At 35.0% G+C, this 27020-nt stretch overlaps 2 protein-coding genes and 1 pseudogene across 2 annotated transcripts; all 3 read right to left on the bottom strand.

Moving 5' to 3' along the window:
* Positions 1-274: 274 nt before the first annotated feature.
* On the bottom strand, positions 275-1198 carry LOC122105218 (olfactory receptor 4C11-like). Its single transcript, XM_042676366.1, has one exon. It carries the CDS (start codon positions 1196-1198, stop codon positions 275-277), a length of 924 nt encoding a protein of 307 aa, XP_042532300.1.
* Positions 1199-11890: 10692 nt separating this feature from the next.
* On the bottom strand, positions 11891-16297 carry LOC122104706 (annotated as a pseudogene).
* A 1484-nt stretch (positions 16298-17781) lies between these two features.
* On the bottom strand, positions 17782-18705 carry LOC122105233 (olfactory receptor 4C11-like). The gene has a single exon (XM_042676379.1). It carries the CDS (start codon positions 18703-18705, stop codon positions 17782-17784), a length of 924 nt encoding a protein of 307 aa, XP_042532313.1.
* Positions 18706-27020: the final 8315 nt, after the last annotated feature.

A 27020-nucleotide genomic window follows, 5' to 3' on the forward strand; every position in this document is an offset into this window, starting at 1 on the left:
TGAGCCACAGTGCCACTTCCATTTTTTTTTCTTATGTGGTGTTGAGGAATCGAACCCAGGGCCTCAAGCATGCAAGACAAGCACTCTACCATTGAGCCACCTTCCCAGCCCCAAATATATACCTTTGAAATTGCATAATTGGGAAGAGATTCAGAGGAGGAAGTATTATTGGTACAAACTTTTCTGAATTGATCTTGCCTCATCATGAAATTGTAAGCACTCAGTTACTTTCTGCATTGTATCAAAACATTTAGAGACAGTAACACTTATATTCTCATTTAGTCATGATTTTAACACTCCATAACTTTCTCATGGCATTTTTCACTTCTGCATTCCTCAGTGTGTAAATCAGTGGGTTGAGAAAGGGTGTGCCAATGGTATAAAACACTGCCACCATCTTGTCCACAGGGAAAGTGGTAGGAGGACGTGTATACATGAATATACATGGAACAAAAAATATTATAACTACAATGATGTGAGATGTGCAAGTGGAGAGAGCTTTCTTCCTCCCTTCTGCACTGTGGTTTCGCAGTGAATGCAAGATGACAACATATGAGATCATCAAAATCAAGAAACTGGTTGAACAAATTGCCCCACTGTTGGACACCAACAGCAGGTTGATCACATAAGTGTCTGTGCAAGCAAGTTTCAGCAAGGGCTGCAAATCACAGCAATAATGGTCAATTAAATTGGGTCCACAGAAGGGCAATTTTACCAGCAAGACAATTTGGGCAGTGGCATGTATAAAAGACCCAATCCAGGCAAACACAATCAAGATGACACAGACCTGTCTTCTCATGATGGTTGGGTAGTGCAAGGGCTTACAGATGGCTATATAGCGATCAGCAGCCATGAGGATGAGGACAAAGATCTCCATGCAACCAAATATATGCAGCGCAAAGACTTGGGTCATACACTCATTATAGGAAATGAGTTTTTTTGTAGAGAGGGAATCCACAATGAGCCTGGGGGCTATGGATGTGGAAAAACAGAAATCAGCCATGGACAAATAAAACAGAAAGAAATACATGGGGCTGCCGAGTGTCCTGCTGAACTTGATGGTCACGATTATGAGCATATTCCCCACAAAAGTACCTCCATAGAAAATTAAGAAGATGAAAAACACCAGTTTTTGTTTTTGGGGATCTGGTGTCAACCCTAACAATATGAACATTGTCACACTGCTGTTATTAGGCATTCTTTCAGTTGATGTGGGGGAAATCGCAGCTTACAAAAAAAAATCTGAAAAGGAGCAAAAGAAAAATATTATTGAATTTTGGCAATTGAATCTTTGTTGAAAATCATTAAATTAACTTATTAGTGGGTTGTTACTTATCACTTTTTTATTTTTCCCCAAATCATTAATTTAATATCATGCAATACAATGTGCAGTAATGAAAGAGCAAATGGTTCATTCACAAGTTGGTTTCTTAAGAATCAATATATGCCTTTTTGGGTTAGTTTTAAGCAAGAATGCATTAACAGTAGTATAGCATTTTGAATATATTGAGTACACTTTCCAAATTCAATTTAGTATGCTTTGAAGGTATTTGAAATTGGCAGTTTTGCTACAAGCAACATGTGAGGTACATATTCTAATAATGTAGGTAGCACAATTTGGTAAACCTTAGAAATTACTGTCTTTAATAGAATCTAGGTGTGCACTGTCAGACTTGCGGACACATAGACTGAGTGAAAGACATATGATAAAGGAATTGTGAATATAGCATTACAGAAATGAAGACTACTTAGTCAGTCCTATCCAGAATTAGAATTAACGTAAACTCTTGTCATGTCTGAATGTTTATCCCTTAGAATGCTTGATAAGAAATGTACTCATTACCTTGCTCATGTAATTGTAACCCCTCTGTATGGTATTTTCACAATAAAAAAACATCAATCTACTGAAAAAAAGAATTGTCTATGTAATGATAAATCATACATGAATCCAGGATGAGACCAAAGAGGATATTCATAAGAACAGATCACAAAGACTCAATATCTAGGTGCATATGATCTTACGAAGTAATATTTTACAAAATGACCTCCAAGAAATAGGAACAAGAGATTTTTGTTGTTTGTGTTGCTATATGGGAGGGTAAGTAGAGGCACAGAAATGGAACAAAGGGTGAGCAAATGCTATGTTGAAAATGAATTATGCAACTTGCGGTTTGGGATAGGAGGGAAAAACTGGGAGAGAGCAAGAGAAGTAGTGACACTCTCCAAAAAGAAATGCACCTATTCCCTGATTTCTGTAATAGTAATACCTCTGTGCTTTACCTTTCCAGTAACACAAAAATGCATTCATTAAAAAAAATGCCTGTGTTGTATATTTTCCACAGTTTCCCTCTGATTCTGTGCTCTCCTCCTACAACAGGAAGGCATATCAGCTGCTCTGGACATAGATGAAAATGAACAATGCAAATCAAGGGCAGCAATGGGAGGAGGGAATGAGAAGGAAGAGGGAACAGCTTACAGCAAGCAAAAGGAAAATTGTACATGTCACCTGATGTGGAAGAAATAGTTGTATTGTTAATGCTCATAGAATTCTCAAACTTTATAGACCATGATGATGACAATTTGCCGAGTGAAACTTCAAATGTGTTTGTGACTTTAAGTACAACTATCCCATAATACTGTGAAATTTGTGAAATTTATGTAATCACTTAATCTCAATAAAAATTCCTTAAAAAATTGCCTGTCCATTTGATGTTATATATCCTTCAACAAGTTTTCATAAAAAACATAGTACACAGGGACTTTTAAAAGACTATAAAATATTTTACCATAAAATATATTCATTTACTATTTCAATTACATACAGAATCATATATTAATTATACTTATATAAATAATAAATATATTTATATGCAAATATTTATTAATATTTTAAGACTTATCAATATTTATATTATCTACTTGTATATTTTGCATATTCAAATACATTTGAAATATATTTATTCTAACATAATAACATAGAGATACCAAAATGCGCATGTCAAACTGGCACAGTATGTTTAGAAAAACATACTGTACACAAAGCATTATTTCTTGAAACATAAATATTTCACAGATAACCTAAATACTAGCCAAAATAATGAACAAACATTTGATTCTTTCACTAGGATCTTTGTCTTCATGAAAAATGTATCACCTTGGATATTTATGCAAATTTCCTTGATTCCATTTACAGTTACATTTTGATTAATATTTGAGTTGCAATGTGGCTCAAAGTAGTAGCCTTTGAGCAAAAGAGCTCTGGGACAGCACCAAGGCTCTGTGTTCAAGCCCTATGACAGACCAAAATATGAAAAAAATGGATTAACATTTGAGGTGCATATGTTTTGCATCTTTGATATTTGTGGTCCATAATTTCTGGTAAATATCTTTCAACAAATGAGAAATTTGAGAGAAGCTCAGTTACCCATTTTAGATGGGTGCTCAGGTGCCTACAGTCGCTAAGGGAGTGATTGTAAAAGACACAGTAACAACTGCCTGCAAACACTGGTTGAGGAATGGAATGTCTCACGGATGTGGCCATGACAGGCCCTCAAATCATCGCTACAACCCTTTCCACGGTGGCTAAAGGGAGGGAGGATTTCAACTTCCACCACAACAAAATAAATAAAATAAAATATAAAACTGATGTATAGTTTTGAAAATATTCATATGCAATATGTATCAAGTAAGTTCCATGCAATTATCTCTAAATGCATTTAGAAATCGAAATTTAAGATTTCAATTCTATGTACTTAAGATGATTTTAACTAAAAATGAAGTATGTGGTTAATACTTATACACACATAATACACACATAATGTGGTTTATACTTAACACATAATTTTAATATGTTAATACCCTTTCAAGGGGAATTAAAAAGCATAATACTTATAGTATCTGGGAGGGCAAGCTGCCTTCTTGGACTTCCATATTGAAGATCTATTTGCTTTAAAATTGTTCAATTTGTAAAGACTTGAAGGTGTGTTAATTAAAAAGAATGTTTTAAAATGCCGTACCTTAGAAGACTGGTACTCACATTGTGCTATCACTGAGACATCCAACTCTCATCAGTGTAGACAGGTAGTATACAGGCAGAGTCGGGCCATTATTTCAGATCCAGAAGCTTGAATAAGACTATGAGTACACTTTAAATACAGAATGCAATTCACGATCAGTAGCTACGGGTATGATGGCTTGAATATTGAATATTTTCAAAATAAATATTTTCAGCATGCAAATATCAATCTATGTTCTATGAATAAGTAATAGAAAAATAATGTTTCTGTCTCTACATGTATTTATAAATGGATATTACTAAGGACAGGTAGATACAAGCAGATAAAAAATCCTGACATGTTTTTATAGAACTAGTCATTACTTTTACTAAGTATTAATATAAGGCAACAACACAGTATTAAGGGTTTGCTAATCAATTCAGATCAATTATTTCCCATACTATTGTGGATCTAGCTGGCATTGAGTATGAGGGCTGTCTAAATCCTCCTCTATTCGTGGCAATAGCACATTGCTGAAGAGCAATTCCTGGACAACCCCAAAGTGGCATTAATTCTATGTAATTAACATTAAATGATCATTTCCAACAGAGCTTACCTTGTAGTCATTACCATCAGGGACTACCTGAATATATTTGATTGTCATCTTTTCATTCTGGATTTTACATCCCTAGTAGAATTGTCCCTAAGTGCTCTATTCTGCATATGCAAATATCATTGCAGGAACTGGCTGTGACATTAATATTCCACAACTATGCGACATTGTGACCTTATTGGAAATCTTACCAGTTTTGGTAAGAAATGGAGGAAGGTTAGTGTGCACAGTCTCCTTCTTTTCTTCATGGATAACCTGTGAGTAATTTACTCAAATGAGAACTTAGAAGTGCTTCTCATTAATGCCAGATTATTCTGAAATTTGGAACTCTTGGATCTCTGAGAGGAATTTATGTTTTCATTTGGTTCCAGTGCCATTTGATATTTTCTAAAACCACTCCTTGTACAGGATTTTAATTTCCATTGTCTCCCTTCCTTATTCCCTAATGACATATTTAACAAGAATGATGTAAAACATAGGCATCTGGAAATTCATTCCCTGAAGTGTCTCTTCCCTCCCAATTGAGAAACAGGGGCCAGACAAGATAAAGAACTTAATCTCCAATTTGTCTTCTATTATGCAAACAAAAGTGGGATATTATTTCAATTAAAATCATTATTAGGATAATGCCATTTTGGGGCTAGAACAAATACAAGCAATTTAACACTCACACCTTTGTTTCTAATACCACTCTAATTAAAAGGTCATGGAAGAAATGTTTATTTCCTAGTAGGTCTGGACTAAGAGACTTTAACATTTTCTTTAGTGGTAAAAAAAGAAGTAAGTGACAAAATTCACACACACAATCATGGGTTTATTCACTTGGGATATGGGTGAATTGAGAGACTATATAAGGGCTAAATCTATAAGAAATTTGAGCATCTAAATAAACAGAATTGCAGCAAATGTACATATATAGTATAATTTCATACTCCACAAATACACACAGGAATGTCAATATGTCAGTGTGTGTGTATGTGTGTGTGTGTGTGTGTGTGTGTGTATACCAGAGAACATGCAGGCATCAATAATCCAATAAAAATGAATTACCAGCGGGAAATAAAAGAAAAAAACTCTGTGAATAAATTTCATAATTATACTTATGTATGTACTCTCAAAGACTTATAATTTAACTCCTTTTATTTTTACTATGATGTGACATAGTGTTATACAGGAGGCCCTGTTAACCACACAAAGGAAATACAATCAAGATACGAATGGTTCCAGTAAATGTGTTCATATGGTGCTAAAATGTGCCCATTGACATGACTGGATGAAAATGATACTTCACTTCTTTGAATGTTTTCACTCACACAGATTTATTCTCATACTTGGAGTAAAATACCAAAGAAAGTACACCCAAAGACTTCAGATAAGTCTATAGCTGCCAAAGTCATCAAAAACCAGAGAATATAAAGCAGCTATCATTGTCAAGATATGTGAAAGAAAATGTATGAGTATATCAGTGTTTTCCTATATGGAGCTGGGGGCTGTGAAGAAAAATAAAATGATTTATAAATATCAGGGTAAAGCATAAATCATATTTAGTAATCATTTTGAAAAATGCCTCATACTAATTTGAAATGATAAGTTGAGAAATTAAGTGTGAGTATATAGAAACTCTGTACACTTTTCACAGATGTTCTGAAAATCTATTTAAAATTTTTAAATGTTAGAGAAAAATGTACTATTATGTAAAAGTGGCTTTAGTCTATGAGATACTCAAGGGGCTTAAAATATGTAAACAATTTTATAACTAAGTATTAGAATGTATAACATTTACAATAACACAGCGTGTTAGAAAAGAATATTATCTATCACCAATTATTACTTCTTCTTGTTGAATTTAAATCATGTTTCATTTTGAGGAATACAATTATTATTCTTACTACTTAATATCTGGGTAGCATATTGCATGCCGTCTAATCACAATGTTTAACAAGCATTGTCCTTTCCCACCTACAGATGCTTTTATATTCAAATGCTGAAACTCTTTATCCATTGAATAACCTCATTCCACTCAATAACAATAATTCTACAGCAATCATCTGTGACTTTGACTATTAAAGGTATATCATATAACCCATTCAACATTTGTGTACTCATGTTTTGTGACACTGCATGTGCTCAGAACTCACCACTGTGTTATCATTTCCTGATTATCAACATTGAATGATAAACCAGGCAGTTCATGTAATACATTTACATGTATTATAGCCATGAGAGTAGAAGCCCCTGTTCAAATGTAAATATCAAGTAAGTTTTTTGCATATTGGGAAATGAATAATCTCTATAATATGATGATTTCTTGTTACATCTTTGAAGCAGAACACAGCAGTCAAATCATTTTATAAAGCCATGGGATGTACACTCATAAGTTCATAATCCTTCTTTATCATCATTAGATTAATTTGCAAACTTAGTAAAATAGTAGATATCACTGCAAGTGTGAAATGACACTGCATTGTGAATTGGAGCCATATTTCCTGATTATTAGTGACAAAGAGAAACCATAGAAACTTAACTTCACTTGTGGACAAGTATTACCTGCTTGTAGGGAGAAAAGTTTAAATTATTATTTTTTTTATTTTTTTTACATTTTTTATTGTGAAAATACCATACAGAGGAGTTACCATTACATGGGCAAGGTAATGAGTACATTTCTTAACAAGCATTGTAGCCTCCTCCTTTGTTTCCTCTTCCTATCCCTTCCCATCCCCCCTCCCACACCAAAGTTGTAAAGTTCATCTTTTGACATAAGGTCTTGTACATCTCATTGTTGAAATGGGTCCACCTGTATCCCTATTTAAACAATTTATTTTTTCCCTTCCCCTCCACAAAGTATACTGACATCAAATACAGTGAAAACAAGGGTAAACACTGTTGCAATAAGCATAGTTGTGCTGGTGGCTTTAGTATGGTCTTGTTTGTGATCATTTGGGAAAATGCCCAAAAGTGGGATTGCTGGGTCATTGGGGAGCTCTATGTGGAGTCTTGTTCCATGGATCCCTAATTTTTCCAGAACCTTCATCATAAAGGGGTGTTGGATCTTGTCAATTGCTTTTTCTGCATCTATTCACATAACCATGTGGTTCTTATCCATGCTCTTGTTGATATGATGAATTATGTTAATTGATTTGCGTATATTGAACCAGCTTTTCATCCCAGAAATGAATCCTGTTTGATCATGGTGTTTGATTTTTTTGGATGAATTGTTGAAATCGATTGACCAAAATTTTGTTGAGAAGTTTTACATCAATGTTCATCAAAGAAATGGGTCTATAGTTCTCTTTCTTTGATGAGTCCCTGCCTGGTTTTGGGATGAGGGTTATTATGGTTTCATGGAATGAGTTCGGTAATGAAGTTTTTCTTTCAATTTCATTGAAAAATTGAAGGAGTATTGGTGTGCATTCTGCTTTGAAGGCCTTATAGAATTCTGCTGTAAATCCATCTGGTCCTGGGCTTTTCTTAGCTGGGAGGTCTCTTGTTGCTGTTTCTATTACAATGCTTTATATGGGCCTGTTAAGATGGTTTAACTCATGTTGGTTTGGTTTCGGCACGTCAATATTTGCTAGGAAAAGGTCCATTTCTGCCAAGTTCTCACACTTCTTAGCATAAAGGTTTGAGAAGTATTCCCTTATAATGTTCTGGATCTTGTTTGTTTCTGTGGTGATGTTTCCATTCTCATCTCTGAGTTTATTTATTTGGGTGTGTTCTCTTCTTTTTCTACTAAGATTTGCTAAGGGTTTGTCTATTTTGTTAAGTTTTTTGAACAACTAACTCTTTGTTTTGTTGATTCTTTCTATGGTTTTTTTGGATTCTAATTCATTTAATTCTGAATTAATTTTAATTATTTCTTTCCATCTACTGGATTGGGGCTTATCTTGCTGCACTTTTTCAAGGAGGCTCAGATGTCTCATTAAATTGTTGATTTCAGATCTCTCCAAATTGTTGATATAGGAACTCAGAGATATAAACTTTCCTGTGAGTACTACCTTTGCTGTGTCCCAGAGGAGCTGGTATTTGTGTGTTCATTTTTGTTGAATATCATGAACACTTTAATTTCATTTCTAATCTCTTCAATGACCCACTGGTGGTTCAAGTGTGTTGTTCAGCCTTCATGTGTTACAGGACTTTCTTTGGTGGCTTTTGGTGTTGAGTTCTAATTTTATTCCCTTGTGGTCTGAGAGAATGCAAGGTATAACTTCAATATTTCTGAATTTGGACAAGTTTGATTTGTGACCTAAAATGTGGTCTATTTTGGAAATGTTCCATGTGCTGTTGTGAAGAACGTGTATTCTGATGCTGCTGGGGGAAATATTTGGTAGATATCTGTTAAATCTAGTTGATCTATTCAGTTGTTTAGGTTTTTGCCGAGTTGATCTATCTAGTGGGGATAGTGGTGAGATTTGAGAGAAAGTAGTGTTTCTTGGGTAAATTTGGGTGTTCCGTTGTTTGGAGAATAGAGATTTAGAATTGTAATATTCTCCTGAAGGAGAGATCCCTTAATTAGTATGTAGCAACCTTCTTTATCTCTTCTAAATAATTTTAATTTGAAGTCTTTTTTATCTGATATTAGGTTTGCAACTCCTGCCCGTTTATGTGGGCTGTTTGCTTGGTAGATTTTGTTCCAGCCTTTCACATTCAAAATGTGTTTGTTTTTATGGGCAAGATGTGAATCCTGAAGGCAGCAGATAAAGGATCTTCCTTTTTAATCCAACTGGACAGTCTATGTCGCTTAATTGGAAAGTTAAGCCCATTAACGTAAAGAGATAATACTGAGAGGTATTTGGGAGTTACTGCCATTTTATCCACCTTCTTGGGGCTGTGGCAACTGGGTTCTTCCTATGGTTCTTGGATCCTCAGTTTGGGTGCAGTTTCTTGGCCTTTATTGTGGTCTTCTTGGTTTTCTATGTGTAGGACATCTTTAAGAATCTTCTGTAGGGCTGGTTTGGTGGAGATATATTGTTTCAATTTTTCTTTGCTATGGAAGGTTTTTATTTGATCTTCGGTTATGAAGGAGAGTTTAGTTGGGTACAGTATTCTTGATTGATAGTTGTTTGTCTTTAGGGCCTGGCATACATCATTCCAGGCCCTTCTTGCTTTAATTGTCTCTGCTGTGAAATCTGAGGTGATTCTAATTGGTTTTCCTTTATAGGTGATAGATCTTTTCTCCTTGACAGTTTTAGGGATCTTTTCCTTGATCTGAATTGATCCTGTGTGGATTGTAATGTGTTGGTAGGACATCCTATTCTGGTCTGGTCTATTTGGAGTTCTAAAAGCTTCTTGTATCTGAATAGGCCTATCTTTTTGCATGTTTGGGAAGTTCTCTGCTAGGATCCTGTTAAATAAATTTCCTAGACCATTAACTTCTGTCTCAAGGTGATCCTCTATACCCATTTTCCTTAGATTAGGCCTTCTGATTGTGTCTTTCAAGTGTTGGATAGATCTATCATATTTCTTGGACTTGTCTTGTATGGTTGTATATTCTTTCTCTATAATATCTAGGCTGTCTTCAATCCTCAAGATTCGATTTTCTGCTTGGTCTAACCTACTGTCAAGGCTTTCTACTTTGTTTTTTATTTCTTTTCTTTCTAATTGGTCGGCTTTGATGGCTTCAAATTCTTTGTTGGAGCTTTGTTTTAGATCTTATATGAACTTCTTTATTTCCTTAATTTGGTGTTCAGTGTTTGTTCTCAAATCACTTAGTTGATTGGTTATGGTTTCCTTGGACTGCCATTTCTTCTGTAGGGCTCCATTCAACATTCCCTTTGTGGTCTCCCTGACTTCTTTCAGCTTTCTGTTTATGGATTCCATGAATGCCTCTATTGATCTTTGTCTATTCTCATCCTGCTCTCTCAATTCCTGTATTACTCTTTGGTTAGCGTCTTCATGTTCATTCAATTCCTGAGTTTCTCCTTGTCTGTTCTCAGCCAGCTCACACAATTCCTGTCTATCTCTTTGACTGATCTCAGCCTGCTCACACAATTCCTGTCTATCTCGTTGACTGATCTCAACCTGCTCACACAATTCCTTTATATCTCTTTGAGTGATCTCAGTCTGCTGATGCAATTCCTATATCAATCTTTGATATATCTCATGTTCATGAGATTCCTGTATTGATCTTTGGTTTGCTTCCTCTCTCTCCCTATCACTCTCACACCAAGACCTTTGCAGGATTTCATTCTTTTCATTTACCATGTTTACCTGTAGTGTTTGTAGAGCTTTTTGGGAACTCTCCTCTGGATTATTCATTATCTGCTCTGCCCCCTGATTATCATGAGTGGGAGTTGAGATTCCTGGACTTGCCATTTTTCTTGTGTTTTTCCGGCTTGTTCTGCCCATTTGGGATGAGAGTAACACCAGTTTTGTGCTAGAACACTATTTTAAGGCAAGCATCAACCAAAGTCCGTAGTTGCACAATCAAAAGTCTGCAGATACAATCTAGTTCAAGAGATACAATCTATTCAACATCAAACAACTATGTCTTAATGGTCTAAGAACAGTAAAGGAGAATTTGGCAAACCAGAAATGATTAGGTTTAGGGAGAATGTGGGGAAAAATAGGATTAGAGGGATGTGGAAATGTGAGGGGAGAGGGAAATTAACCAAGTCCTACTCTCAGAGAGGGAAATGGATTGGACAGAATGATAGCAGAAAGAGAAGATTAAAAAAAAGAGACAAGAAAAAATGGAAAAAACGAAAATTTAAAATTAAAAAGTGGAACACTTAAAAACTGCAAGTTTGAAGACGTAGTATTCAGAGAAGAATGGGGATGGGATGAGAGGAGGGGAGTGATAGAAAGTAGACATGAAAAACTAAAAAACCTTGTTTAAAATATTATATGAGTATAAAGAGGTAATACTGCGTCTGGCACCTTTTTCCTGGACTCTCTGTGTTGTAGGTATGGTGACTATGGCAGCCGCCACAGCAGCAGCCTTGGCTTCAGGCAGCTGCTGCCTGCAAGTGCTCAGATATGTCTCCTTGCCTGGATTTTCCCTCTTGGGCTGAACTCTCTGTACTGTGATGGCACACTTGGTGTAATTCTCTGGCCTAGGACTGTTCACTGGAACACTAAAACTGCTTTCTATGCTAGTGCTTGTTTAGCCTCCAGCTTCTCCTCCACCATCTTGCTCTTTAATTCTTACTTGAGTTTTATTATGTCGTTTTGTTTCAGCTTGAAGGAGTCTCTGCCCTTCCGGAACAACAGTTCTACTAGGACTGGAGTTTTAGCTCAATAACTTCTTCTTCCAGTTGAGCTGTGACATCAGTATAAACACATTTTAGATCTTATTGTAGAAGCTAATGAATGAGAATCTCACTGGAAAATGCAATGGCCTCAATGAAGGAGGTGCTAAAACAATTGTGGAGGAGATACATACATATAGAAGCAGCAGATCTTGAAATGACAAAATTCTGGCATTTTTCACTTCTGCATTCCTCAGGGTATAGATTAAAGGATTGAGCAAGGGTGTGCCAATTGTGTAAAACACAGCTACCATCTTGTCTACTGGAAAGGTAGTTGGTGGGCGTGTGTATATAAATATGCAGGGACCAAAAAATATGACAACCACAATAAAGTGAGAGGTGCAAGTGGACAGGGCTTTGCGCCTTCCTTCGGCACTGTGGTTTCTCAGAGAGTATAAAATGACAGCATAGGAAGTCAGCAGGATCATAAAACATACCATGCATATAGCTCCACTATTAGAAACAACTAGCAAATTGATCACATAGGTGTCTATGCAGGCAAGTTTCAATGAGGGCTGCAAGTCACAGAAATAGTGATCAATTACATTGGGGCCACAGAAGGGTAATCTCAAAGCCAGGAAAATCTGCCAAAGAATGAATGCAAGATCCTACCCAGGCCAGGATTATTAAAATTCCACAGACCCGCTGGCTCATTATGGTTGTGTATCTCAGAGGTTTGCAAATGGCCATATAACAATTAAAGGCCATGAGGATTAACACAAAGATCTCCATGCACCCAAAGAAATGGGTGGCAAAAACTTGGGTCATGCACTCATTGTAAGATATTGTATTCTTTTTATAAATTGTAAAGATACTGTACAGAGGGATTACAGTTACATGAGTAAGGTAAGGAGTACATTTCCTATCAGGCATTGTTACCTCCTCCTTTGTTTTTCCCCTACCATCCCTTACCTTCCCACCTCCCCAACTCCTCCCTCTCCCTGCCAAAGTGGTAAAGTTCATTTTTAACATAGTGTCTTGTCTAACTCATTGTTACAATGGGTCAACATGTATCCTTATTTCAGCATTTTGTTATTTCCCTTACCCTCCCCAAATTAGAAAAATGTATAAAAAGATGTAGGGCCCCAGAATCAAATTCAGTGAAAACAGGGGTTATACCATGGGGGAAGAGCATGCAAAAGGAATAAAAAAACACATAGTACATTATAAATACATTAAAAACAACTGCAACAAAGATAAAACCACGATTGTCTCTATCTTGCAGTTCCTTTCACTTAGCATCATCTTACATGGTCATATGTACATAGCTTTTGACCTTTTCTACTTGTCCTAGACATATACTAGTTATTGCAAATAAGGGAAACCATGGGACCTATTTTTTTTTTGGCCTGGCTTACTTCACTTAATATAATTTTTTCCAAGTCTTTCCATATTCTAACAAATAGGGCGATGCCATTCTTTCTGATGGAGGCATAGAATTCCAATGTATAAATATACCACATTTTCTTGATCCATTCATCTATTGAGGGCATCTGTGTTGGTTCCATTTTTAGGCATGGTGAATAATGATGCAATAAACATAATTGTGTTGGTAGCTTTAGTATGGCTTTGTTTGTGATCTTTTGGATAGATGTTGTTTTTAATGTACAGCTTTGTTTGCGATCATTTGGTTAATTTTTTTTGTTTTTAACATGCTATGTGATTTTTTTGTTTCCTTTTATGTTCTCCCCCCTATGGTACATCCCCTATTGTTACTGTACTTAATTTGGTACCCTGCCTCTTGTATATACATTTGTCTAATTTGGGGATGGGAAGGAGAATAACAAAATGCTGAATCAAGGACACAAGATGACCCATTGCAACAATGACAACAATGACAACAAGACAGTATATTGGAAATAAACTTTACAACTTTGGGGACAGGGGAGGAGTGAGGGAAGTGAGGGAGGGAAAGGACAGTGGGAGAACCACAAGGGAAGGGGTAACAATGCTTGACAAGAAATATACTCATCACCTTACTCATATAACTGTAATTCCTCTTTACAATAAAATAAATTTTTAAAAGGAAAACATGTTTTAAATGGGAAGTAAACTACTCCTTTAGGAAAACATAACCCAAAGAACTTAACAATAAATATAATTAAGAACTGAGAGCTGAGAATTACATAGCCATTGGCTTTATCTATATGCTCATAATTTAAGTACAAAAGTAAAGCACAAAATTACAAAACAATTTTGAGAATTTTCAAAAAGTATTCATGAAGAAGAACTCATTTCCATCCATGGTCTTAAAGAAAAAAAGGGGACATTAGTTTGCCTTTAGAGTACATTATAGTATAGAGATGGATGGGTGATAAAACCACAGCATAATTACTTTAGAAATAATATTGGTTTTTCAACTGCCCAATAAATAATTGGGCTAAAGACTTAAAGAGAAACATCTCTGAAGAAGAAAGAAGGATGGCCAATAGACACATGAAGAAATGCTCAACATCCCTAGCCATAAAAGAAATGCAAATCAAAACAACATTGAGATACCACCTTACTCCAGTTAGAATGGCAAAAATCAAGAACTCTAACAACAATAGATGCTGGAGGGGATGTGGACAGAAGGGAACCTTACTTCATTGTTGGTGGGAGTGTAAACTTGTTCAACCACTTTGGAAAGCAGTATGGAGGTTCCTCAAAAGACTTCACATAGAGCTCCCCTATGACCCAGCAATTCCACTTTTGGGCATTTACCCAAATGTTTACAAACAAGACCACACTAAAGCTACCAGCACAACTATGTTTATTGCAGCATTATTTACTATAGCTAAGATATGGAACCAACCCAGATGCCCCTCAGTAGATGAATGGATCAAGAAAATGTGGTGTATATACACAATGGAATTCTATGCCTCCATCAGAAAGAATGACATTGCACCATTTGTTAGGAAATGGAAAAACTTGGAAAAAATTATATTAAACAAGCCAGGCCCAAAGAAACATAGGTCCCATGGTTTCCCTTATTTGCAATATCTAGTATATGTATGAGTGAAGTGGAAAAGGTCAGATAATGTGATGTTAGGAAAATGAACCCTTAGATATGTATTTTAATGTGTTTTTCTTTCATGCATTTGTTTCTAACGCATTTATAAGATTATTTCTTTGTTGTTTTGTATGTCCCTCCCCCACAGTATAACCCATGCTTTCACTATATTTGATGTCAGTATAACTTGTGGAGGAGATGGGGAAAAACAAGTCGTTTAAGGATACAGTTGGACCTGTTGCAACAATGAGAAGTACAAGTCGTCATGTCGAAAACGAGCTTTACAACGTTGGTGCGGGGGCGGTGGGGGGGGGGGTTTGGGTGGGGGAGGAGGCTGGGAAGGGATGTGAAGGGTAAACAAAGGAGGAGGCTGCAATGCTTGATAAGAAATGTACCAATTAACCTGCCCATGTAATTGTAACCCCTCTGTACAGTATGTTCACAAAATAAAATAAAATAAAATAAAATAAAATGAAAAAAAAAAAAAGAAATAATATTGGTTTTTGATAGCTCTGAGTCTGGAATCAGAAGATTCAGTCAATTACTAGCTTTGAAAACCTGGCTAAGTTTCTAATAACTGTGAATGCCAATGACTATTTTTAAGATACAGCTAATTGTTGGATTATCCTAATGATTGGAATGAAGCAGGTATTCATATAAAAACAGCATGAATACAAAAGAAGAAGGAAGAAGAGAAATCTATTCAACACGGAAGTAGTATTTACCAATAGAGCAGAAGAGTATGAGTAATATGACAAGAATGGAATACCTTTGTCTAAATTACTTAGCACATTTTCTCTATTGCCATGTGCATTCATGAAAAAATGGGTAAAACACAGAGCATGTTTCCAGGAATTGTAGGCATATAGGAAACGAACTAATCAACAAAAATAAATCATTTGTTAATGTTTAAGTTTTCTCACTCTCTGCTGAGGCTCACCTAAAGGGACAGAGAAATGAGAAATAAAAACAATGTGACTGAATTTATTCTTTTGGAGCTTGCACAAAATTCAGAGCAGAGGAAATTATTTTCTGTCGTGTTTCTCATTATGAAGCAAAATCATATTTAGTAATGATTTTGACAAATGCCTTACACTAATTTGACATGACAAGTTGAGAAAGTAAGTGTGAGTGTATGGAAACTCTCTGTAACCTTCCACAAATGTTCTGAAAATATTAATTTAATTAAAATTAATTTTTAAATGATAGAGAAAAATGTACCATTATGTGTAAACTTGGCTTTAGTCTATTGGATACTCAGAGTGTACTAAATATGTGAACAACTTTTCATTTAAGTATATAACATTTATAAAAACACAACATATAAGAAAAGAATATTATTCTATCACCAATTATTATGTATTCTTGTTGAATTTCTGCTGTGGTTCAACTTTTAGGAATACAATTAATATTCTTACCATTTATATGTGTGTAGCACATTGCATGCCATCTAATCATATTGTTTAACAATCATAGTCCTACAGAAATCTTTTATTTTTGAATGATGAAACTCTTGATCCTTTAAATAACCCACTATTGTACCTCACTCCTGTCTCCAATAATCATAATTCTACAGCAGTTGTCTAGGTCTTTGAGGAGTCAGAGTACCTCAACTGAGCTGAACCACTCAGCATCTATTCACTCCCATTTTGTGTCACTTCATGGACTCAAAATTCACAAGTGTGTCACCATTTCCTGAGTTTTGACACTGAATGATATTTCAGGTAGTTCATATCATACATTTGGTTTATAAATTCATATGTTGATATCTTAAAATGTAAGGAAAATTGATTCTGCTCAATATTTTCCATTCATCAGTGAAAAATAAAAATGAAATGGTGTCTGGGAATATTTACTACAGACAAAATAATTTTCATACACTGTAATCAATGAATAAGAAAAGCTCAAACACAAGCTGTGGGAAATAAAGCACCTAAAAGTTTGTTATGTGAATCACAACATGAAAACCTTAAGGGTAATTCAATGAATCTATATGAATCTTTTATGAAAACAACACCAATAGAGAAAGTGTATGCTGCAGCAGTGTTTGCTTCCTAAACCCAATCATGAGGGACAACTGGAATTTTGAGTGACAAAGATTCATTTATTGTGTTCTTATCATCAGATTTACAGACAATAGATCATGCAATGAGTGACATGAAAAAATCTTCTACACTTTTTTCTCTCTGGTCCCAGAAAAAAGGCTGAACACTAGTATACTTAATTTTTTAATTTAATTTTGTAGCATGTTAATTTTCTTAAGTTCCTTTCTAAGGGTCAGAGTTCTATTCTCATTTTAGCTTGAAAGTGCCGACCACATAAAAAGTGAAATATTTGAAGAGTATAACAGTATATTAAAACATATCACAAATTTCTCTCATTTATAGTTATTATCAGATATCAACAAATTTGAATACTATAACACAAGAATTTCCTGTAGGTCAGCACTATGAATGATAAAATAAATCAAACAGTTTTGACACACAGATTTAATAGTTTCTAGTAGAAATGATCAGGAGAAACTAATTTATTAGAAATATGTTATATAAAGAAATGAATGCAGAGAACTACATCATATTTAAGGATACTTACAGTTTTGAATGAATGTGATCACAAACCCATGTTTGTTCTTATCAATCAGGTGTGTGGCATAAGCTTTGACACATAATACACATACTTATGCCAGAAATAAGATTTCAGGAAAAATGACACACTTTAATAGTACAGGGAAGCTACTATTTTAAAGTCAGAAGCACATAGGAGGGGGAAAAATCAAATTAGATTAGATATGAATGAAAAAGTGTAGGCAGGCATATACCTATGAAATTGCATAATTGATAAAAGATTTAGAGGAGGAAGTATTAATCATGCATCTACATGAAGTTCTAAGGACTCAGTTATTTTCTGTGCTATATCACAAAACATTAAATAATCTCATTTAGTCATGATTTTAACATTCCATAACTTTCTCATGGCATTTTTCACTTCTGCATTCCTCAATGTGTAAATCAGTGGGTTGAGAAAGGGTGTTCCAATGGTGTAAAATACTGTCACCATCTTGTCCACAGGGAAAGTGGTAGGAGGACGTGTATACATGAATATACATGGAACAAAAAATATCATAACTACAATAATGTGAGTTGTGCAAGTGGAGAGAGCTTTCTTCCTCCCTTCTGCACTGTGATTTCGCAGTGAATGCAATATGACAACATATGAGATCATCAAAATCAAGAAACTGGTTGAACAAATTACTCCACTGTTGGACACCAACAGCAGGTTGATCACATAAGTGTCTGTGCAAGCAAGTTTCAACAAGGGTTGCAAATCACAGCAATAATGGTCAATTAAATTGGGCCCACAGAAGGGCAATTTTAAGAGCAAGATAATCTGAGAAGAGGCATGTATGAAGGAACCAATCCAGGCAAACACGGTCAAGATGACACAGACCTGCCTTCTCATGATGGTTGGGTAGCGCAAGGGCTTACAGATGGCCACATAGCGATCAACAGCCATGAGGACGAGGACAAAGATCTCCAAGCTGCCAAATAAATGCACTGTGAAGACTTGGGTCATGCACTCATTGTAGGAAATGATTTTATTTGCAGACAGGGAATCCACAATGAGTCTGGGGGCTACAGTTGTGGAGAAGCAGAAATCAGCAAAGGCCAAATAAAGCAGGAAGAAGTACATGGGGCTGCCGAGCGTCCTGCTGAACTTGATGGTCACCATGATGAGCGTATTCCCCACAAACGTCCCACCATAGAATATTAAGAAGATGAAAAACACCAATTTTTGTTTTGGGGCATCTGGTGTCAACCCTAACAATATGAACATCGTCACACTGCTATTATTAGGCATTGTTTCAGTTGATATGGGGAAATTGAAGATTATATAGAAAACTCTGCAAAGGAGAAAAGAAAAATATTACTGAATTTTGATAATTGAATCTTTATTGTAAGTCATAAAATTAACTTACTAGTGGGTTATAGCTTATCACTTTTATATTATTTCCCCAAATCATCAATTTAGTATCATGCAATACAATGTTCACTAAGGAAAGAGCAAATGTTTCTTCACAAGGTGGCTTCTTAGGAGTCAATACATGCCTTTTCTTGTTAGTTTTAAGCAAATATCTATTAACAGTAGGATAGCATGTTGAATATATTGAAAAAGCTTGAATAATTTAATACCTTTTGAAGTTATTTGAACTTGGCAATTATGCTACAAGCAAAATGTGAGCTACATCTTTGAATAATATAGATAGTATAATCCTGTAAACCTTAGAGATTACCATCTTTAATGAATCTAGATGGGCACTGTCAGATACATGGACACATAGAGTGATGTAAGTGGCAGACATCATGATAAAAGAATTGTGAATATAGCATTGCAGAAATGAAGACTAACCTAACCAGTCATATCCAGAATTAGAACTAATATAATCTCCTGGTTAAATGTTGATCCCTTAGAATTGTCTATGCAATGATACATGACTCCAGAGTGAGACCAAGGATGATATTCATAGGAGCAGCTCACAAAAGCCCAATAGCTAGGAGCATGTGATCATATAAAATAATATTTAATTAAATGACCTGCAAGAAATAGAAACAAGAGATCTTGGTTGTTGTTGTCATTGTTAGAGGGTAAGTTGAGGTGTAGAAATGGAAGGATAAACTCTGAGCAAGTGCAACAGTGGTACTCACTAGATACTGTTGAAAATGAATTATACAACTTGAAGTTTGGGATAGGAGGAAAAAACTTTGAGAGCGTGTACTCATTTCCTGATTTATGTAACAGTAACCCCTCTGTACCTCACCATGCCAATAACACAAAAATGCACTTATTAAAAAAATTACCTGTCCATTTCACTAGTTACATATTCTTCAACAAATTTTCATAAAAATACAGTAGACAGTGATTTTTAAGAGCATAATTATATATAATATATTATATATATTTATATATTACATATAGAATTATATATTAACTATGTTTATAAAATATTTAATAAATATATTTATATATGCAAGCATATTTATATTTCTGAACATTTAACAACAAATAAATACTTATATCATTTATGTATTTCATATATTCAAATACATTTGAATGATATTTATTCAAACTTTATAATTAACATAGAGATACCAAAATATACATGTAAAACTGGCATAATAGGTTTAGAAAACATACTGCATAAAAAAGCATTATTTCAGGAAACATAACTATTTCACATAGAATCTAAATATTATCAAAATAATTAACAAATATTTGATTCGGTCACTAGGATCTCTGTCCTCATGAAAAGTATATCAACTTTCATATGTATCCAAAGTTGTTAGATTTCATTTATATTTACATTTAATTTATATTTCATTTATATTTACAGTTAATATTTGTGTTGTGATTTGGCTCAGGAACAGCACCAAGACTCTGAGTTCAAGCCCCATGACCAACCAAAGTATTAAAATAATAAACTAATATTTGAGGTGTATATGTTTTGCATCTTTGACATTTGTGGTCTACAATTCCTGGTAAACATCTTTAGACAAAGTCACTGAGAAATGTGAGAGGATCTCGGTTTCAGATGCTTAGATGGGTGCTCAGATGCCTGCAGTCTCTAATGGAGTTATTGCAAAAGGCACAATTAAAATCTGCTGAAGACACTGGTTCTGAGGTTCAATTTCTCATATATGTGGTCAACACAGGCACTAAAATTATTGCTATAGCCCTCTCAATGGTAGCAAAAGACAGGGAGGAATTTCAACTTCCATCACAGTCAAATAAATAAATAAATAAAATAAGATATAAAACTATGATAAATTTTTGAAAATGTTCATATGCAATAGTGCATCAAATAAGTTCTATGCAATGATCTCTAAATGCATTTGAAATTGAAATTCAAGATTTAAATGGTGTATGTTAGGGTGATTTTTTCACTAAAAATGAAGTATGTGGTTAATACTTATACACACATAATTTTTATATGTCAATTCCCTTTCAGTGGGTATTAAAAAAAAGCCTAAACTTGTAGTATCTGAGAGGGCAAGCTGCCTTCTTGGAATTCAACATAGAAGATCTATTTGCTTTAAAATTATTCAATTTGTAAAGATTTGAAAGTGTGTTATGCTAAATTAAAAGGAAAGTTTTAAAACGTCTTACCTTAGAAGACTGGGACTCACATTGTCCTATCACTGAGCCTTCTCAACTCTTGTAAGTGTAGACTGAAAGTACGCAGGCAGAGTTGGGCCATTATTTCAGATCCAGAGGCTTGAATAAGACTGTGAGTACACTTAAAATACAGAATCCAACACACTATCAATAACTACAGGCATGCTAACCTGAATATTAAATATTTTCCAAATTAATTATTTCAGCATACAAATATAAAAAATATGCTGTATGAATAAGAAATATAAAAGGATTCTGTTTCTATTTTTACATGTATTTGTATACATATATTACTCTGGACAGGTTGATACGTGCAGATTAAAATCCTGACATGTTTGTATAGAACAAGTTATTATTTTTCCCAATTATCAATATACTTCAACATCACAGTATTAAGGGATTGCCAATAGATTCAGATCAATCATGTTCCATAGTATTGTCGATCTAGCTGGTATTGAGGAAGAGGGCTATCTGAATCCTCCTCTATTCATGGCAATAGCACCATTGCTGAAGAGCAATTCCTGGAAAACCCCAAAGTGGCAATATTTCTATGTGATTAATTTTAAAATGATCATCTTCAACAGTGCTTACTATTAGTAACTACCTGAATATATTTGATTTTAATTTTTTCATTCTGGATTGTACGTCCCTAATAGAATTGTCCCTATTCTTCTACACATGCATGGTGCATTGCAGGAATTGGCTGTGACATTAATATTCCAAAAGTATGTGACATGGTGGCCTTAATAGAAATATTGCCAGTTTTGGTAAGAAATGGAAGGTTAGTGTGCCCACTCTCCTTCATTTCTTCATGAATAACTTTTGAGCCAACTTACTTTGAGAATTTAAAAGTGATTCTCTTTAATGCCAAATTATTCTGCTATTAGGATCTCTTGCATCTCTGAGAGGAAGTTATGTTTTTGCTTGGTTCCAGAGCCATTTGATATTTTCCAAAACCACCCCTGGTACAGTATTTTAATTTGCACTTTTCCATTCCTTATTCCCTGATGATAGGCTTAACAAGAACAATGAAAGCTTATTCCCTAAAGTGTCTCTTCCCTCCTAACAGAGAGCCAGATGAGATAAAGAATTCAATTGGCAATTTGTCTTCTATTTTGAAACTAGAAGTGGGATATTATTTCAATTAAAAGCATCATTTAGGAGAATGCCATTTTTGGGCTAGAATAAATAAAAGCAATTTAGCCCTCACACCTTTGCTTCTAATACTACTCTCTAATAAAAAGATCGTGGAAGGTCTGGGCTAAAAATGCATAAAGTTTTTCCTGTAGTGGTAAAAAGGAAGTTATGACAAAATATACACAGCATACCCATGAACTTGGATTTATTCAATGGAGATGCAGGTGAATTGAGAGACTATATGACGGCTAACTTTATAAGGAGTGTGAGCATCTAAATAAAGAACAATGCAGCAAATGTATAAATGTAGTATAATTTCATGCTCCACAAATACACACATTTGTCAATATGTCAACGTGTGTGTGTGTCTGTGTGTGTGTGTGTGTGTGTGTGTGTGTGTGTGTGTGTGTGTGTGTGTGTACCGGAGACCATGCAGTCATCAATAATTCAATAGAAATGAATGACTAGGGAAGAAAAAAGAAAGACTCTCTGGGGAAAAATTTCATATTTTATGGATGGAATACTTATGGATGTACTCTTGAAGACTTAAAACTTAACTCCTTTTCTTTTTACTGTGATTGGCACAGTGTTACATGGGATGTCCTGTTAACCACACAAAGGAAATACAATCAAGATATGAATGATTCCAGCAAGCGTGTTGATGTGGTGCTAATATGTACCCATTGACATGACAGGATGAAAATGACACTTCCCTTGTTTGAGCTTTTTCACTCACAGAGGTTTATTCTCAAACTTGGAGTAATATACCAAAGAAAGCACAACCAAGACTCCAGAAAGCTGGGAGAACATCAAGCAATTGTCATTGTCAAGATACGCAAAGGAAAATGTCTGAATACATCAGTGATTTTCCTATATGGGGCTAGAGGCTGTGGAGAGAAATAAAATTAGTTATAAATATCTGGGTGAATTATATATTATTTATAGTCATCTTTTTGACAAATATCTCATACTAATTTGAGGTGAAAAGTCGAGAAACTCAGTGTGAGTGTATGGAGACTCTGTAACGTTTTCACAAATGTTCTGAAAATATGAATCTATTTATGTATAACTTTAACTGCTAGAGAAAATATACAATTTTGTGTAGAATTGGCTTTCATCCATTGGATACCATTTTATATCTAAGTGTCGGGATGTATAACATATTCAAAAACACAACATGTTAGAAAAATATTATTCTACCACCAATTATTACATATTCTTGTTGAATTTCAGTTGTGGAATGCAATTACTTTTCTTACCAGTTATATGTGTGTAGCTCATTGCATGTCATTTAATCACATTGTTTAACAATCATCATTTCCCATCTACAGAATTTTTTTTTATCTCTAAATGCTAGAAGTCTTTATCCATTAAATAGCCCATTATTGTATCTCAGTCCAGTCCCCATAACCACAATTCTACAGCAATCATCTGTGACTTTGAACAGTCAAAGCACCTCCTATAAACTGAGTCCATTCAGCATTTGTGCACTCCTGTTTTGTGTCACTGCATGTGATCAGAACTCACCAATGTGTCATTATTTCCTTAGTTTTGACACTGAATTGTATCATAGGCAATTCCTGTAATACATTTACTGTATTATACTCATGAGATTAGAAACTGCTGTTCAAATATAAATATTATGTATGTGTGTGCATATTTGGAAGTGGACATTCTCTATAGTATGGTGTTTTGTATGCATCTTTGAAGCAGGACACAGCATCTTTCAAAGCATTGAACCATTTTATAAAGCCATAGGAAGTAAAACCATAAGTTCAGAATCCTTCTTTATCACCACTAGCTTAATTTGCAAACTTTTCTAAATAGTCAATATCAATGAAGTGACACTTCATTGTGAATTTAAGGCACATCTCCTGATTATTAGTGACAACCTGTTTAAATCACAGAAACTTAACTTCAGTTGTAGACAAGTAGTATCTGCTTTTATGGATAAAAGTTTAAATTATATGTAATACATTTCCATGTAATTTGTCTCCTTTGGTAGTTGTTATTTTGAAAACATTTGTGTTTTAACTGTCCCTGAGGTTTTTATTTTTCGAGGTTTTTTATTGTAAAGATACTTTACTCTCAGAAGGGTTACAATTACATGAGTAAGGTAATGAGTATATTTCTTGAGCTTTTTGTCACAAGGTTAGCACTTTACCCCTTATGCTATAATTCTCCTTCTGGCTTTTTTTTTTTGTGGTAAATTGGAGATAAAGAGTCTCATAAACGTTCTTGCCTGGAATGGCTTTGAACTGGGTAGCTCAGATCACCAGCTTCCAGAATGGCTAGGGTTACAGTTGTGAGCCATTGACACCTAGCCATAGTTTGTATTCATATTTACCATTAGCAGAGTGTTTAATATTTTATTTGAGTTGTATTTTGGGGTAGCTAGCATCTGTTCAACTTGAAGGAGTCTCTGCTCTTCTGGGACAGCAGTTCTACTAGCAGGAGTTTGAGCTCAAGGACTCCTCCTTCCACTTGAGCTGTGACTCCAGCATAAGAAAATTATTATTATTATTATTATTATTGTCAGTTGTGGGGCTTGAACTCTGGGCTTGGGTGCTGTTCCTCAGCTCTTCAGCTCAAGGCTAACACTCTACCACTTGAGCTACAGTGCCACTTCAGGCTTTCTGGCGGTTTATCGGAGATAAGAGTTTCAAGGACTTTCCTGCCTGGGCTGGTTTTGAACCCTGAACCTCAGATCTCAGCTTCTTGAGTAGCTAGGATTTCAGGTATGAGCCACAAGCACCTGGCTTAAACATTTTTTTATGATATGTTTTTCTTTGTAAAAATAGTGTACAGAAGGGTTATAGTTACATGAGTAAGGTAATGAGTACATTTCCTATGGAGCATTGTTACCTCCTCCTTTGTTTTTCCTCTACTATACTTTCTTTCCCCACCTCCTCAACTCCTCTGTCTCTTCCCCAAGTTGTAAAGTTCATTTTCAACATAGTATCTTGTACATATAATTGTTACAATGGGTCAACCTGTATCCTTATTTCAGAATTTTGTAATTTCCCTTCCTTCCCCAAATTAGAAAAGTGTATATACAAGATACAGGGCACCAATATCAAATACAGTGAAAACAGGGGTTATACTGTGGTGGAAGAACATAAAAGAGAAACAAAAAAATCACATAGTGTATTTTAAATACTTTAAAAGTAATAGCAAGAAAGATAAAAGCACTGGCTTTAAGGATCCTTTCCTTGGTCTGAATTGATCCTGTGAGGATTATAGTGTGATGGTGGGATGTCCTGTTCTGGTCTGGTCTATTTGGGGTTTTCAAGGCTTCTTATTTTTGAATAGGTCTATCTTTTTGCATGTTTGGGAAGTTCTCTGCTAGGAGACTGTTAAATAAATTTCCTAGACCATTAACTTCTATCTCCAGGTGCTTCTCTACACCCATTATCCTTAGATTAGGCCTTCTGATGGTGTCTTCCAAATATTGAATAGATCATATTTCTTGGATTTGTCTTGGATATTTGTATATCCTTTCTCTATAATATCTAGGCTGTCTTTAATCCCCAAGATTCGATCTTCTGGCTAGGAAGGTGGCTCAGTGGTAGAGCGCTTGCCTTGCATGCCTGAGACCCTGGGTTCGATTCCTCAGTATAAGCAAAAAGGAAAAAGGCAGAAGTGGCACTGTGGCTCAAGTGGTAGAACGCTAGCCTTGAGCTGAAGAGCTCAGGCCCAGAGTTCGGGCCCACGACCGGACCCAAAAAAAAAAAAAAAAAAAGATTCGATCTTCTGCATCTTTGTTTTTTATTTCCTTTCCTTCTAATTGGTCGGTTTTGATGGCTTCGAATTCTTTGTTAGAAATTTGTTTTAGATCTTGTATGGACTTCTTTACTTTCTTAATTTGGTTTTCAGTGTTCATTCTCAAATTCCTTAGTTGATTGGTTCTGGTTTCATTGGACTCCCTTTCCTTCTGATGGGCTTGATTCAGCATTCCATTTGTGGCCTCCTTGGATTCCTTCAGCTGTCTTTTTGTGGATTCCATTAGTCTTTGTCTATTCTATTCCCACTCATGTAATTCCTTTATTAATGATTGATTACCTTCCTTAAGCTCACTCAATTTCTGTATTAATATTTGATTAGCCTCATCATGCTCACAAAATGCCTGTATTTGTCTTTGGTTAGCTTTATCATGCTCACAAGATTACTGTATTAATCTTTGGTTAGCTTTATCAAGCTTACGCTTTTCCCTATCCCGCTCACATGTTTCTCTATCAAGTTCACAGAGTCCTTTGCAGGCTTTCAATCTTTTCATTCAGCATGTTTACCAGTAGTGTTTCTAGAGCATTTTGGGAATTCTCTTCTGGATTATTCATTAACTGCTCTGTAGCCTGATTATTATGAGTGGGAGTTGAGATACCTGGATTTGACATTTTTCTTGTGTTTCTCTGGCTTGTTATGCTCATTTGGTAGGAAACCAAAACCAATTTCACACTAGAACACTATATTAAGGCAAGAAGAGCCCTGTAATTTCACCAATTGATTGAAACAGTCAAAATGAGTACAGATAGAATCTAGTTCAACAACAAACAACTATGGATTAATGGACTAAAAACATCAAAGAAGGAGTCTGCAGACCAGAAATTAATAGGTTTAGGGAGAACTGTGGGGAGAAAATAAGATTAGAGAAATGTGAGGAGAGAAAAGGAGAGGAGAGGATTTAACCAAGATGTAAATTCAGCAGAGGAAACAGATAGAAGAAAAGGAGGAGAGAGATAAAGAAACAAGGAAAAATTAAAATAAAAAATTAAAAATGAAACACTTAAAAACTATATAAATATAAAGAAATAATATGAGAGAGCAGAAGGAGAGAAGGAAAGGAGGAGAGATATAGAAAAAGGAAA

Source organism: Dipodomys spectabilis, unplaced genomic scaffold (genome assembly GCF_019054845.1).
Source record: "Dipodomys spectabilis isolate Male_0828 unplaced genomic scaffold, ASM1905484v1 ptg000030l, whole genome shotgun sequence".
Lineage (NCBI taxonomy): Eukaryota > Metazoa > Chordata > Mammalia > Rodentia > Heteromyidae > Dipodomys > Dipodomys spectabilis.

What these genes read in the sequence shown, in the direction of transcription:
- LOC122105233 (XM_042676379.1), bottom strand. Translation starts at nt 18,705, where the DNA reads ATGCCTAATAATAGCAGTGTGACGATGTTCATATTGTTAGGGTTGACA.
- LOC122105218 (XM_042676366.1), bottom strand. Translation starts at nt 1,198, where the DNA reads ATGCCTAATAACAGCAGTGTGACAATGTTCATATTGTTAGGGTTGACA.